The 16,728-nt window shown below is 42.0% G+C and overlaps 1 protein-coding gene across 1 annotated transcript in view; it reads right to left on the reverse strand.

Annotated features, from left to right (window-relative positions):
• Positions 1–16,728, reverse strand: part of SLC9A9 (solute carrier family 9 member A9) — a 574,162-nt gene that overhangs the window by 302,819 nt on the left and 254,615 nt on the right. Inside the window, exon 8 of the mRNA XM_004597757.3 lies at positions 13,660–13,765. Within this exon, the coding sequence (XP_004597814.2) occupies positions 13,660–13,765 (106 nt within the window). The remainder of the gene's footprint in view (positions 1–13,659; positions 13,766–16,728) is intronic.

Genomic DNA, 16,728 nt, shown 5'->3' on the forward strand with positions numbered 1-16,728 from the left:
TTCCTGGTCCAAAGAGCCAGAACCAGAGAGATTTGCAGTCTCCACCCAGTGTTCCTCAAATGTTCTTATGCATCTGACTCGTCAAATCACCTGGGGATCTTGTGAAAACAAAGGTTTTGTTTCACTAGGTTTATGGTGAGAATCTCAAATTCTTCATGTTTACGCTAGGATGAGATGTCTATCAGAAAACACATGTGTGACCAACAGTCAGGCACTATCAACTTGCTTGCTAAGGCTTGGAGTTGATGTCCTACATCCTAAAGGGACTCCACCTTTTCAATTATTTAATGTACTGGAATAATTAGAAGACAATTCTGTAGAAGCAGTAGTTCTACTGCCCTTTTTAGCTAGCAATGTTTCTTGCTAACTTTGAAAAAATGTTTAAATATATCATTATGTGTTGTTTTCCATTTTTCTCAGAACTGGCATGGCTCAATGAATTAATTTCAGTTCCAGGGAGTAATTATCGTCTAAAAATTTCAGAGGTTGCAAAATTGTAACTTCTTTTCTTTATTTAAGCATTTTGTTTTAATCACAGCAATACTAGAATGTGAAAAATTACGTGCAATAAAAGCATTGACGTAATAGTTCAATAAACATTCCCTCCAAAGTAAAGTAAATAAATTATAATATTTGATCACATGTTAGAAAAATGTCATGTTAGAAAAGTGTATCCTTGGAGGTTTTGTGCATTCTCCAAATTTAATTGGGGCTGAAGATAAAATAAGACTTGAAATTTTGTCTCGTTCAGAAACAAATCACAAGTTCATTATCTGTCAAGGCAAATGAAATAAAAACAAAATTATTATTTAGAAGAAATTGATGCATTTACAAGGTCTGTTTGTCTCAAGGAAGTACACAAGAGATACAAGAGAGAACACAAGGTAGGTAGAATAAAATAATTTGTAAAAATGAAAAATTAGCAAAGGAGAACATGCAGAAAAGTAGAGTTGATCAGTAAAATCAAGAGTAGTGAATTAGTGGTATCCTGTGCCTCTCAGAACCTGAGTTTTTTCCTGTCTTTTCCTTCAATGCTGCTTTTCTCTGGCTTTGATGCAGGTATAAAGTTGGTGAGGTTGGCCAACAGCCTAACCCTTTCAAGACCGAACTTCTCATTCGGCCATGACCCGCCTATCTGACTGCTTTGTTCTGAGTATAAGGTGATACGGTAGGTGTTAGCACTTCTCAAATTAAACATGTCCCTAAGAAGTAAACACAAATTTGGCTGCAATCATTAGAAATAAGTGAAAGGAAGAAGTATGAAAAGAGGGACTAGCTTGGAGGAGCTCATTTTAGGGAAAAGAAATTACATTTTCTGTTTTACATGTTGCTGGAAAATAAAATAGTGCATGTTTCACACATATATGCCCTTAATTGTTACTTGCTGCTCTCTCTAACTTCTATATCCACGAAGGTGGGTACATGTGTTCATGATTCCGTAATTTCAACTTGGACAATTCTAATATTAGGTGCCAGCATTGTATGAGTTAGTTTGGGTAACTGTCATTCACTTACGTGATTGCTACTTATCTACTGAGAGTCTATAATGAACAAAGCATCACTCACGGACTTGGGAACACAGAAATGAACAGGCCCACAGGTCTCTCCTCACAGAGACAAATGTACAAACAGGCACTTCATCTGGGGCAGAACGCAGTAGATGACAAGACAATTGCAACTTCCTTATGGCTGAGAACATGGGAGAAGAGGTAGGCGTCTTTTGCAGGTCCAGAATCATTTGGATTTTCAAAGGTGAGAAAAACATGAGGGTCATGGGAGAGCGTAATTCAATATGAGTCGAAGGCAAGTAAGAGGTGGGAGACTGTAGGGCATGTTTGAGAAACACATTTACCAGCATATTATGAGCTTTAAGCTAGGAGACACAGTGAATAAGTGTAGACAATACTAATTAATTATACTTCTTCTGAATAAAAAATCTAATAGGAGAAAGAACGAATGAGCTATATATTTAATTGTAAATTCATTACTGCAAGTATTCATCTTACATGTTTGTTTCGGCCTAGCATCCAGAAATCTCAGACACATGAAATGTATACTATGGGTATTCTCTGTGAGAAAAAAACATTTCTTTGTTTTCTTTCCTAACAGAGGTAAAATCTGGTCATTCTCTTTCCATCTCCACTGGAATAAACAAGCAGTCATTAAATGCAAAGCTCACATTGCATGTCCAAGATCTTGGATTCAGCCTGTGTTAACAGAGTCTCAGGGCAATGAGGAATGGGATCAGGGACATACATTTAGATCTGCATGTGGTGGGGCATGCGCCCAGATTTCTGGGAGCTAAAATAAATAAGAAGCATTCAGAGAAATCAGGAAATGGCCTAGAGAAAATAAAAGAGTATGTGACTCATGTTTTTGCACAAGATTGCCTCTCCGAGTCTGCCCAGAGAGATTTCAGGGGTGGGCAAGGTCCCCCACGGGTTGGCTGCAGGGACTCATTTATGCAATTTCGAATAAGAACTTGAACTAGCACTTTTTGACACTAGCTAAAAGAACTATGTTGAGAAACCACAAAGAAGCACACAGTTCAGTTCAAGCTAATTGGCAGGCAAAGAAATTTAGGAAACAGCATGAGGAGGCCCACAATTCTTCAGAAAAAAATAACGATTCTCTTTGCAAGTAAATTATTTCCAGAGGGTTCAATTTTCTGAGGACAACTGATGTCATTTGTTTAACAGAGTATCTTCTATTCCTTCCCCTTGATTCACACTTTTGGACCTTCTCTGAGGGCATTAGTTCTGCTAAACACTGTGCGTGTCTATTGATTATGTGATCAAGGTTCAATGTGTGGTTATAAATTATGTAAGAAAAAAAAAAGTATCTCCTTGGGAGTCAGGAGACCCAGAAGCGGTGTGGTCATAGTTCAGATGCTTAACTAGTTGGATGACTTATGCAATTTAAATTCATTGCTTGGTCCATTGCGGTTGCCTCATTAACTTGAGAAAGCAGGTCTGCAAATTGGGGTGTGTAAGACAATCCACTGAAGAATGGAGGAAAATAGAACTATAAGAACATGATTATTTTAATTAGCATTTTTGTGTATTCCAAAGTAATATGGGGTGTGTGAGGGCATTCGACTCAGAGGTTAAGTTGCTTCATGGCATGTCCGCATCCTGTCCCCATGTCCCTGGGTTCAAGTCCCAGCTCCTTGGCCTTCCATCAGCATCTTGCTAACATACACACTAGGGGGCAACTGGCGATGGCTCAAGCAGTTTGTATCCCACTCATGCAGGACTCAGACTGAGTTCCTAGCTTCAGCCTGGCCCAGCAGTGGGCTTTGGGAACTGAACCAATGGATGCAGCGATCTCTGCCTTTGCAGAGATAAGGTAATAAGCAGGTAGATGCATAGCACAGCAGGCAAGTTGCCCTTTTAGGATGCTGGCATGCCATACTCCTGTAGCATGCAGACATAGAGGCAGTGAGTGATGGCTCAAATTGCTGGGTCCCTGGCACTCACATGGGAGGTCTGAACTGAGTTTCTGGCAGGTGGATGGAAGAGCTCTCTCCATAGCTGTTTCTCTGCCTTTCAAATAATTTAAGCTAATAGTCATATAGTTACTTTTAAGAGAAAAAAAATTCAAGCGTATGATATGTGATAACCCCCACCCCATGGGGTTCAAGCTGCTCTGGCCAATTCAGCAGGAGATAAACCACATTCTGTGACATGATCAGTTCTGTCATATGCTGCTTCAAAGATTGTGTGTATGGAACTGAGGAATTGACAAGGTGCCCGACAGCTTCACAATGACTTCCTGCCAACCAGATCCACAGTGTCTCCTCAGCCCCGACCTCCTCTTACCCCCAGCAGTGTTCAGCAGCCCCTGAGGGCTCCAATACAGGGTTGTCAGAGAATAAATCTGTTTCAAGAAATGTCTATCAGATTTGAAAGAGAACACGGACAGGTGAGTTCTTTGCTTTCACATGCAAATAAGTAATTTCTATGGATTTATTAGTGGCAGGATCTATTTTCTTCTGTTATTTAAAGGTTATTATTTCAGGCTATTGTCACCTGCAACCTCTGCTTCCGATATTATTCTGCAGCTCTTTTCTCATTAAAGTTGATGAAGCCTTCAGATACAGAAGCAGAAGAAATAACCGTCTGACACACAGAGCAGAATTCTCCTTGACACTAAATGCAGACTTGAGGGGTTTCTAAGATTGGATAATATTGCATTTTTGGACAGGAAATATTGATTGTATCATCAGAACACACAAAGAGAGAGTATGAAAAAAACTTGTGCCTTGCTGAAAGACGGTGCTCTGTGGGGTTTTAAGGTTGATAAGTTATTTTTCCATGCCACACTTTTATTTATTTTTGATATGGTAAAAACATACATTTCTGACAGGTTTCTTACCACCGCTGAAAGCAAACTTGGACCTGAGAAGTCAACGATTTAACGAAACGGAAAACCCCTTCAGGGAATACGAAAGAATCCAAGTTTTCAAAACGTACAATTACATTGAGTTCACTGTATTTGGCAACTCCGTGGCTGGCAGACTGATCGTGAATCTGTGGGTTATAGGAACATCAATGTAGAAACAACATCAATCTCATCCTATTCTGGGTTTTCCAATGCTTAAGGCACACATGGACTTAGGCATGGACTTCATGTCTATGTTTCAAGTTTCATAAATTTCCATTTTAAGCAAAAATCTCCCATGCAAATTCATAATGCAGTAGTGAATACTTAGGAAAATTAACTGGGAATCTGGGTCGAAAAAAATCCTTTTTCACTTAGATTTCTGGCATTTCAGTTCATGCTTTGAGATTCACTGGATTTATTCCCCCCAGCCTTGCCTCTTCAAGTCCCCTTTCTTGGAGTTGACTGACATGTCTATGGCAACGGTGCCTGAATGTTTGCTACTCTTACTGGCCCCTTACTCTTCCACGTGGATGTGTCACACTGGTGTAGAGCCCCGTATGTTCAGGAATAGACTCCTTGCCATGCTACCCTTCCTCCTGCATGTCAGTGAAGTGAAGCCCGGATCCAGCTGATGCAAACATCTGGGAATGATCCTGGATCCCTTCATCTCCTTCATCAATGTACCCATTTTTTCCACCTTCTAATACCTTTTGATAGACCAGTGTAAGCATCGACTATTGGTGAAAAAGAGAATTCTTATTCCTTCTATCTCCTGGCACCACAAGCAGATGCTAAATAATAACAGAAAATATTTACACTGAAGAAAATAGAAAGTCAATTTGTCCACTGCTTTAGTTACATGTGCATCTTCTTGGAATATGGAGATGAACGTGCAGGTGTGACTTACTGAGTTACGCGAGGAGGAACACACCGCACCTGTGTTTACTCAGATGGCATCATTGCACATTGGTTCAGCGTGTGGGTGAAGCAATCCCTTGGAGAATTCTGGGTCCACATTTCTGCAGATGCGGCTGCCTGATGCTTTGAGCCTTCAGGCCTGATTTCTGCCTTGGCACTCACTGCACCTCATTTGCTGGTGAGTAGTTGCCTAACTCAGACTCGGATGATCCTGTCGACACACAAGCAGGAGCAATCGCAACTATGAGGTGTGTCCTTAGAAGCTAGACCTGGCTGGATTTGATTTGAAAAACAATTCAAGCTAAGTCTCCTCCTGGCAATTTGTTTTGTTGATAGAGCTCCTGAAATTGTATTTTCTATCTAGTCAGGCAATGCCTCAGTGGCAAGCCAAATAGAATGTTGTTTGCTCTGTGTTTAAAATCTTCTTAAGAGTTTCAAACCAAAAATTTTTTTTTCTTTTTAGCCAAACCAGAAATGGTGGCGATCAGAAGGAATATGCCAACTTACCCAAACCTAGAGACATCCCATAGACAACCATAGAGACTGGACTATGACATGTCCAGTCATATTCGCGTTACCTGGGAGACTTTCCCATGTCACTGTGAAAAATACACTGCCACATGTTCTGCTTGACCTGCTGACATGACAGGTCACAGGGCCTGAGCTCCCCAGCTGTCAGCCTCTGTTACCGATGCCCAGGTCACCAAGCCTTGTAACTTGTGACAGAAGAACCTGCTTGGGTAACAGGACCGAGCGGGTTTAACTGCTCGAGTTGTGCGCATGCTCGTGTGCTGTTGCTTCTTGGGGCTCTTGGTCAGCTCCTTAGCGAAGAGACTAGCATGACCCTTTTACCTTTCTACATTGAAAACATCTTCAGGGACATTTGGTCAAAGAATCAGAAAGCTCAAACACATTACTAAGTAAGCAAGACTGCCTTTTCCCTCATATTTGTGCACGTCGCTTCTGTCTTCATTTTTGCAAGGCTAACAGAGAGTGTGTGCTCAATGCAGCCCCGGAATGTGCACTAGCAGGAAGTTGGACCTGGGACTGGAGCTGCGGCTCAAACCCAAAAGGGATAAGGGCACTGCAAATAGTATCTTAACTGCTGTGACAAATTCTTGTCCCTATCTGCTTATTTTCTTAGATGGAAATGACTTAACTCATGAGTTATATGGTCCGACTTTGCACATGCGAAAATGAAGCATGCTTATGGCCCCCTTCCTCTGCTTTTGCCTCTCATGGATATAAATTAGGCCCCAGGAATCTGCTGCTTTCATTACAGCACTGCCCGAAAGCAGGGAAATCATTAGACGTGATGTCAGTGTTGCCCATTAGGAATGCTACTCGTCGGGTGTTTAATGACAGTCCCTGAACCTTTGCTTCTGGCAAAACCCTGACCCCCAAAGTCTCGGCTGGGAAACAGATGATAAAAATGTATTTTCAACCAACCTGTCCAGCTGTGCTTTTTTGGTTATCTTTGTAAACGGAAAAGCATCGCTGATGACAGGACTCAATTTCATTAGAGCTTATGCTATAAAAATTACTGCTGAGTTATTTTCAATATTCAATTTAATATAATAGCTCAGAGACCTAATAACTTTCCGAAAACAGGCCTCAGTACAGGAAAGATTCTTTCTGATCAGAAATCAGGTAGTCACGTGTTCCAGGGCATCTTAGGCAGACAGCAGCTCAGGGTCATGTATAGTCACTCCAGAGGCACATTTCCTTCTGTTAGAAAATAAAAGTCCTTTCACTTTCACAGTGAGGAAAATGAACAGGGGACTGAGTCCAGTCCCACAGCAGGTCAGCTGAGCAGCCAAGAACCAGAAACATTTCTCAGGAGCCGATTTTGTAAATAGGGCAGACACAGCCAGGAGCACTCACTTGTTTCCATATCGTGTAAGGAGCACCTAACGTCCACTTCTTTGTACCTGCCCTCATCCCTTCCAGAAGCAAAAAGAAGCGTCAGCATGTCTCATTTGCATCTGTACTTTCCCCCTATCTTCCCCAATACAAGTTTTCTCAAACTGTACTGGTTTATTTCCAATAGCAGAGAGTCAGACTTCTGGGTAATAGAAATACCAGCCTTCATTTGCATGTCTAAAAGCCACTTGTTTCTCTAAGACCAAGTTCTTCCACGTGACTATTGAACGTCTGCAGGTGCGATTTCCAAGAGACGGAGAAGGCTGCAAATGTGGTCCTTGAAGTAAAAGATGATCCAAATAAATCAAATGATGATCATCAAATTAGTAACAACTGAAAGTGAAAGCAGGCAGTGTGGTAATGAGCACGCCCCCTCCCTGCTGAAGTGTTCCTAACGAATCTGATAAGGAGCTGAACTGACAAGCTTAATGAACGCTATGCAAACTGGCTGTAAAAGCTTGATTCTTCTGGTTGGTCTATCAGAATGCAGCTGGCACAAGATGGTCCCAAGTTCCCTGTTCTAGAGGCTGTGCCTCCTTGAGCCTCTCTTTCCTTCTCCTGTTACCAACTTAAGCAGTTTCCTTACTGGAGTACTTTGTGGAGTATTCCTTCCTTGTAACATCTACATTTCTTTGTTGAGAAGCAGTGAAAATGGACTCCGGCTTCCACAGTCAGAAAGGAACTTACTGGAAGGAAGTGTGACAGAGCTCAGAATAGAGACAACAAGGCAGCTCCTGAGGGTCTCAATAAAATTTTCTCCTTTGTTCCTCCTAAAACTTCACATCCCAGGGAAAGATGGTCTGCTGGACCTGACTTCAGATCTCATTTCCTTTTGCAACACAGGATGGGACACCAGCGGTTTTTCACAGGAAGATGGGGAGGCTGGTCTCTAAGAATCATCAACGGGTCTGGTGCTATGGCTCAGTGGCTGAACCCTCGCCTCGCAACCTCCGGGATCCCATAAGGGTACAAGTTTGTGTCCTGGCTGCTCCACTTCCCATGCAGCTCCCAGCTTGTAGTCTGGAAAAGCAGTAGAGGTCTACCCAAAGCCTAGGGACTCTGCACCCGTGTGGGAGACCTAGAAGAAGCTCCTGGCTCTTGGCTTCGGATTGGCTCAGCTGTGGCCATTGAGGCCACTTGGGGAGTGAACAGATCTTTCTCTCTGTATCTCCTTTTCTCTGTAAGTCTGCCTTCACAATAAAAATAAATAACAATTAAAAAAAGAATCATTAAGCCGTAACTTCCACTGAAGGTGAGAAGGGAAGTTGGGAAGCCAAAGCCAACACACTAGAGGTACCTCACGTTCCTCTGGATTTGACTCTTCTCTTCCTGCCTACATGACTCTGTTCTTGAGAGTTGGAAACGAGAGATGGCTGAAATGGAAGATGCATCCTTCCCTTGAAAGATGGATCTGCCCTGTAATATTCTGACCAGTGGACCAAAAGAAAGGGTGAAGATATGTTTACTTTATTATTACTATTACTACTAGCTTACGAAGTAGTCTGTTATTTAGATGATAGAAGCTTCTCTTTGTGTTGAGCTGAAGCCATTCCTTCTAGTAACTGAAAGTTGTTTGTCAAGTGCTTAGGTTCTAAGGTCACACTGCAGAAGCTGATAAGGCCCTCATGAGGCTGACAGTCTTTGATAACTTCTGTCCATCAACCCTAATGTTACACAACAACTGTAGATCTGTGTCTCAAACACAGCATGTATTTCAAAAGCAGTAAAATCTGTAAGGCATCTATACAGACAAAAACAATCAAAACCTATAATCACAGAAGTTCCCACTCATTGTAACATCCCCAAATATAAATTAAAAAATATCCTTAATAGGGCTGGCATGGTATCTCAGTTGGCTGATCTTCCACATTCAAGAGCAGCATCCCACAAGGGGATCAGTTCATGTCCTGGCAGCCCCATTTCCCATCCAGCTCCCTGCTTGTGGCCTGGGAAAGCAGTCAAGGATGACCCAAAGCCTTGGATCCTGCACCCACGTGGGAGACCCAAAAGAAGCTCCTGGTTCCTGGCTTCAGATTGGCTCAGCTCTGGCTGTTGCAGCCATTTGGAGAATGAACTAGAGGACAGAAGATATTTCTTTCCACCTCTCCTTCTCTCTGTAAATTTGTCTTTCCAATGGAAATAAATTTAAAAAAAACACAAAGTCTTTAACAAGAAAAATTTTTGAAAATCATTAAAAATTTGCTGTAAAACTTTACTGAGGGTCGTAAAATAGGACTCAAGTAAATGGAGAGATATACCCTGGATGGGAAGAATAATGTTACAAAAATATCTCTTCAAATTAATCTAAAAATTTAATACATCCACAATTGCCATCCCAAAGTTATTTTCTGTTTAAAACCTGAGAAAGTTATTTTCAAGTCCATCTGGAGCACTAAATAAATATGTGAATGTAGCATAAGGGTTTTGCAAAAGTGGGGAAGGGGTGGGAGAGGTTGAACTACTAGACATCAAAATGAAGTATGAAGCTGAAATAATTAAAATAGTGAAATCAAAACCTCCATGAAACAATGCAAGAGGTCTACACAATGTGGAGGGAACATGTAGGCTATGAAAAAATCTAGGCATGGATTGCAATTTTTATTTCACCCAAATAATCATGTGTCTTCATTCCATTCCAAGAACATACTGAAGTCCTTCAAATATATGCACATATGTGCATATGCACATATAAGCACTTTAAATGTATGGGGAAATGTTGGTGGGCGTTAGGACAAGCCAGCTGGGAGGGAAATCAGCTCTACCCCAAACTTTCAGTCAAAATGATTTCTACCAGGTTTCTGGTGCTAAACTAAAGCCATGCAGCTATTAAAACAAAGTATATATACCTGCTCACTGATCTGATTAATAATATTTAGGGTGGTGGGAGTAATCAATAGATGTTGTCTTATATTGTTTTGGAGGAAATAAATAAGGATACACATTTTCTACAGAACAATGTCCGCAAAATTTTAATTAGGATAGAAATTGCATTTTTAGGCAGTCATAGAAGCAAAAATTCCTACATCTAGTTATGAAGCCATTCATTACAATAAAATTAAAAACTAGAAACAATCTTGATTTTGGTAGATAAATTATGGTAAGCTCATACATTCACTGTAAGCTGTCGAGTGAAAAAAATTACAAGTTACTTATAAAGAAAAAAAGTATAATGACCTAGATGTGCTTCATTATAAATAAAAATGTATGTATGTAATTAAGTGTGTGTATGTGTGTGTGTGGACTGTGTTCTATGTGAACAAGGGTTATCAATAGGCAATATGACAGTCAGTGATGGTAATTGTATTTCCTTCTGTGAATCTGCATTTTAAAAGTTTTCCACAAAGACTATGCATCACATCGGGAGTAAGTCAAAATGAAAACATATCTGAAAACAGGCTTTGTCTTGAAAACAGCAGAAATCCTTTTTTTCAAATGCAGTTTTGTGTTAAGGCATGGAACCAATGAGGTGACCCTAGGATGACTGAGAGCACTTCCGGGGTGGGGGGCCTTGAGGGCCCACTGTGTAGATCAGCTGAGAAACAGTGCATGTTAACACCATCTCCGGGACTCACGTGACGTAAGTGAACCCACCTATGACTCAGACTAGTTATCAACTTGCTTCGCTTTAGTTCACAACACTCATTGTGATATATTCATTTGTTAACCAATTTTTGTAAGTTTTCCAGATTTTCGCTTTCCATCATGCTAGTTTCTCTGTGGGTCAGCATTAAAAGGATTTTGTCATTACAGTGAAATGGCCTTAGAAAATTAGCTGAATGACCTCAAATTTTATGAAAATTGATATGAACAATGAGCACATGAAGAATGGCTCTCCCAGAAGTGAACATTATTATTATTAAATACATTACCTGTTTTACTGCCCAAATGCCCTTATATGAGCATGCAGAATCTAATGCCAAAACAGAGTTTGCTCACTTGTGTAAACGAGACTTCTCTTCGTAATGCTGCATTGCCCCTATGCAACTCATCATGATTTCCTCTTAGCATTGGCTGCTGGAAAGCTCAGCCCTCTATTGATTGCCAAAACTACAGCAATGGACAGCTGTCTGATTGAGCAGAAAAACTATCCCAGAGCGCTTGAGTGTTTACCCTCAACTAAATGGTCCCATGATATGCATGGCTTATGTTACAAGCTGTCTCAAATTCAATTTGGAAAGAGGCAAGGATTAAATAATCAACACACAAACACATAAGTAATTGAGACTAAGCAGGATTACTTTTCTGCAATAGAAAATGCTCAGGCCCATTTTTGTTGTTGTTGTTGTTGAAGGGGTGTTAGTATTGCTTAGGCTTGGGTCACCCTTGGGAACGGCCATGGACCCGTCTGTCTTCCTGCTAAGGAGGCCTAGACCTGCAATCACACATCCCAAAAGGCAGGCTCCTTAGAGGTGGTGTGCATGATACTCAAGAAGAACATTAGGCTGAAAAAAGTGGTCAAAGTGCAGATAAACCAGCAATTTCTACAGTTTCCCAGGACTGTGACCTTTAAAATGGTCCCTAGAACAAGGTCTGGCTGAAATGGACCAAGAAATGAATGACAAATTGCACACGTGGAAGAAAAACAATTATTAGGCAATGGGGTGTGTGTGTGTGTGTGTGTGTGTGAGTGTGTGTATTACAATGTTCAACCTTAGACCAAGAAATATTAGGTGAGTTAAGATATTTCTATGCTTTTCTGAAAGGTCAAATATTTATTCTTGTTATTAACGTTTCTTAGATCATTTCACAGGCTAAGTGCTGAAAAGGGCATAAAGTGTAGAAGATAGTAAGTCAAACCTTTGGATGATTATAGCGTCCGTGGCTTAGCTGCACTATTTCATTTAAGGTACATGTGTAGGCTAAAAGCATCTTCTAAACGACACGAAAGTACCAAACTACAATCTCTGTGTTGAGGTGATCTGGGTACAACAGAGCCCAGTAGGGCAGTATCTGGTGAAGTAGTCTTGACTGTTGTGCCATAGCAACTGGCAGGGTGGCTTTCTGTACCAGTCACAGATACCCTTGAAGCCTGTGGCAACAGTGTGCAAGGCAGCTCTGCAGTAAGTTAGTTGGGTTAACTGATTACAGTAATTAAGTATCATAACTAAATGGATTGGCCATGGTATTTGCAGGACAGCCAGAAATGAGCCTAGGAGCCAGTGAACTAGGCTGATGCGTTGGGGTTCCAACTGTCTTTGCACCCTTGGAAATCTGCCTGATATCTCACAGATGGAGTTTCCCTGGGAGTAGAGCACACTGTGCCCAAGGGTCCAGGAGCTGGAGATGACTTTGCTAGTTTTAAATCCCAGCTCTGCCATTCATTGCTGGCTGAAGAAACTGGGAATACTGTACCACATTGAGTCTTTCCACAAGTTAATTAGATCATCAATGAAAAGCAGCTAGCCAGCACCTGGCTCCTGGTATCCTCTGGATAGCTGTTATTATTTTGCTAGATGACTTTTTGAAGCATTGCCTATTGAAATGCAAATATCCAGGGGGGTTTTGTTTAGCCACTAGTGAGTCTTCTAGCTGTCATTTTAGTGTCTTAGCATGAGATGGGATATGGTGGATCCTGAGGGATGCAGGAAAGAGATCTTGGAGAAGCTGGGAACTAACTCAAGGAGGGTTTTTGACATTCTTCTCAGGGTACCAGGGTGTCTTCTAGCTGGAGAAGCACACAATCATGGTAATGATCCCAGAGGAAACCTTGGTTGTAGGATGCAATCCATGCAACTGCTGAACCCACATCACACCATCCACAGCCCTGAGGTCCTCGTGGACTGCTCTTGCCTCTGTCGGCCATGCCACCTCAGAGGATTGTCCATGAGGAGTCCTCAAGGAGTTCATAACAACTGTGTACTCATGGGGAAAAATGTGCATGGTTTTCAAAATTTGCGCCCGAATATGCGTCTTCGAAGTCTATGTTCCATGAACTTTGCTAAGTACCCTCCCATGTAAACCTTGAAATATTGGTGAGAAACATTGAACTGTGGAGCCACTTTGCTCCACATCTCCTGACCCAGTATGAAATCCATGCAAAGATCTCAACCATGGATGTGTGGATCCCATGAAAGCTGTTTATACTGGAACCTACTAGGGTGAGCCCATGGCCACCAGAGCAATATGAGGGTCCCTTCACACTCCTGCGTGGCAGTGTGCATCTGCCAAGTCACCTCCATGGCGCCCTTGTGCAGCAAGGGAGGAGATGGGAGCATTCTAGAGCTAGTCCATTGAACTGTATACATCAAATGGGTGAATTATGAAGTTATTTCCTTCCGGGGTATTCAGGAGAGGCTGATTCTGATAAAGCCATTCACACTCACTGTTGTGAGGAGATGTTCTTCCACTTCCTGCTGGGTCAGGCAGGGGCAGACATCCAGACAGGCAGGTGTACTCACGCATCCCATTCCCGGCCCACCAGGAAACACTCACCTGTTAGGCCGGCAGCCTCTGCAGATAGGAAAGCGCTCCAAGAAAGGAGGAAGAACAGGCCTGTTTCCAGCATGGGGAACTCACACAGCTTGGTAAATTTGGTCAAGTGATGAAGACATGTTAAGGGAAACAACAACTGCTTTCACAGCTAAATCACTTTCTCGACAGTGGGAAAATGATCTGAATTTGATAGTTTTCAGAGTAAAAGGCAGATTTTCAGAGCTGATTGGAAGGCTGTTACTCTCACTGGGACTTATTCTAAAGGCTGTTACTCTCACTGGGACTTATTCTAAAGGCCAGCATGCGATCCAGGCTCTACTGGGAGTTGAAAACCCCTGCAAAAAATTCAAGCCTTCTTCACATCAAAATAAAACCTTACAAAGAATACAAGGGCACTTCAAAATGGTGATGGAAAAACAAAATTCAAAGAAACTCCTTTTGGTGTGAGACATTTGACATCCACCTGCCATTTTTTTTCCACAGTATGCATTTTCCACACACTTTTGGAAGACCCCATGTGGAAGATGGGCTAACTGCAGTGCACAGCCTCTCAAATCCGGCCTCAGTTCACAGGGGAATTGTAGCAGCCAGAGCAGAACAAAGCCCTGGACAGTGAGGTTGGGATGCGACGTTGCAGGTGCGTCAGCACCAGACAGTGCTGCTCCCAAGGGAAATGCAGACCTGTGGGGCCTTGGCTGCGTGGTCTCTCTGGGGAGCAAATGGGATTATGAGGCGCAGTGAGGTTCACTGATAGGGAGTCTGTGCCTTCTTGGTATAAGCAGATGGGAGGAGCAGGCCTATTGCTTCTAAGTCCTTCTAAGTCCATTGGCAGGCAATGGTTCATTTTGGCAGGGATGACGCTTGTCAATTGTCCCTAAATTGCAAATAGAACAAAGGGACAGTGATCCAGTTTGGACAGAGAGAATGATTTGGGAAGCTCACTAGGGGTATGAGTCTGAAAAGGCTACATTGAATTGTGTCCACATTAGGCATAGAATGGTCTGACATATAATGAGAGGGGATTATGTTGCATTTTTGTACTTTTAGAACACAATCTAAAGAAAGTTCCACATGGAAAGACTGGAGCAGTGGGGAGAAAGCAAAAGCAGGGAGCAGGCGAGCTGGTCTCCTTCTTGGCTCTGTCTGCCACTGCCCATTCGAGCTTCTCCAAGTGTGATGATGTTGCTCAGCCTCATTCCTGCCTTATGTTTTTTTGGCAACAAAAAATCATACTTGTTTCTGCGTGTGATGTATAAAATGAGACACAGTATGATACAAATATTTTATCAAGTTTTAGAAGAGCCCAACCTACTAAGAGACAGAGTAACATCCTGGCAGGCTGGCCTCTGGACACAGACTCCTCCTAGGTTCAAATCTGCAATTTCCATTTGCAAACATCCACTGGCCACTCAGTTTTCTTAAACATTGAGGCTAACACCATCACCTACCTCACAGCGATGCAGACCAGCGCATATGTGCACTGCAACAGGTACTCAAAGCAGTGCCAGGCAGGCCACAAGTGATGTATTTTTTTCCCTGTGATTTAAATGAACATTTTTGAGGGGGAGCTGGGGTGAAATATCTTTTCTGGAAATATAATCTGTAAGATCTGGAAGCAATTCTTTATCTGAGATGATAGAAGTGAAACTATTTTCAATAAAAGCGAAACTTTCATTACTTGGGGATACTTTGTTTCCAGTGTTTTCTTTATCGTTGCTGTGTTTTCTTCAGCTGAATTCCCTCTCCCAATTTGTTTTAATAAGGGGCTTGGCCTGTTTGCGCAACAGAGTATCAACCATCTACACAGTATTCCTTTTATTCAACCTCCTTCAGAAAAACAAACAAACAACAAACAAACAAACAAACAAACAAACAGAAAACCCAGGTCAGTTCTGGGCAGATCCCAAATCCAAAGCCAGGAACCTCCAACTCGAACAGATCATTCTCATTGTGCATAAGCTGAGCACCTGCCCCTTACAAGTCTCGGTAGCCCTGTTAAAAGGCCGGCAAGCACTACATGATCAATCATGCCATTGTTACTGAGCCTGTGTCTCTTCGGTCTTCATACCTTTTCTTTAAATTGATTCATTGATTCATTGATTCATTGATTCGACTGATTCATACCAGATCTAATTTAAATTCCTAGTAGACTTCCAATCCCCAGGGATTTCCCCCTTCCCTTATCAACCTGTTCACTCCTCTGTTCAATCCTTGCCCACCATTCAGACCGACAGCAGTTCCGTTTCCGCTTCTCCTTCTCAAGCAGGAGTTAAAAAGCCCGCTACTCAATCCTCGCCCTGAAATGTCCTGCTTATTTGATCTTAGCCAAATTGTTTAACCTTAATTGTCTGAGCGTCTTCAGGTGTAAAATTGGGATAATAACAGTCTCTACCTTCCAGGCTTCTTGTAAAAACTGTTTGAGATAATGGATGTAAAATACTCATAGCAACGACTGGCACATAGTAAAGCTCACAATAAAATGTTAGAAGACTTTATTAACGAGCCTCTTATTGCTGACTTATGATCCAGAGTGAGCTACTTAACCTCTTGAAGCCTTGATTACCTCAAGTACAAAGTGAGGGTGATGAGAACTTGTCTTACAGGTTTATTCAAATGAGGAGATGCATGCCAAGACATGGTACACATTAGCCACTCACCAGATGTCAGTGTCATTGTTGCTACCGGTCTAGGCTAGCTACCATGTGATTCGGCCACAATTTCTCCTCATCATTAAGAAGTGTTGGGGAGGAGTGATCAAGAGCACGGCTCTTTCCTGTCACCCAGTGCGTTCAGGCCCTGGCTGAATGACCTTGGGCAATAATTCATCCGTTCTGCTTAAGCATCAGTGTCCAGTGAGAATGTGATCTGTTGACAGTGACGGGAGGCAGTGCCTGACAAACAGGCAGCCAGGCTCAGCTTGTCAAGAGCACAGGGTTGGTCATTAACTTTGTTATTGGAAACCACCACTGTTCTAACTTCATTTGTATCAGTAGAGGGGAGGTGAATTTGTTCTGATCCTCTTAAATCAACCCATCATGAAGTGTTGGAGATTTTGCCTTTTAAACACAA

Source organism: Ochotona princeps, chromosome 3 (assembly GCF_030435755.1).
Source record: "Ochotona princeps isolate mOchPri1 chromosome 3, mOchPri1.hap1, whole genome shotgun sequence".
Classification (NCBI taxonomy): Eukaryota; Metazoa; Chordata; class Mammalia; order Lagomorpha; family Ochotonidae; genus Ochotona; species Ochotona princeps.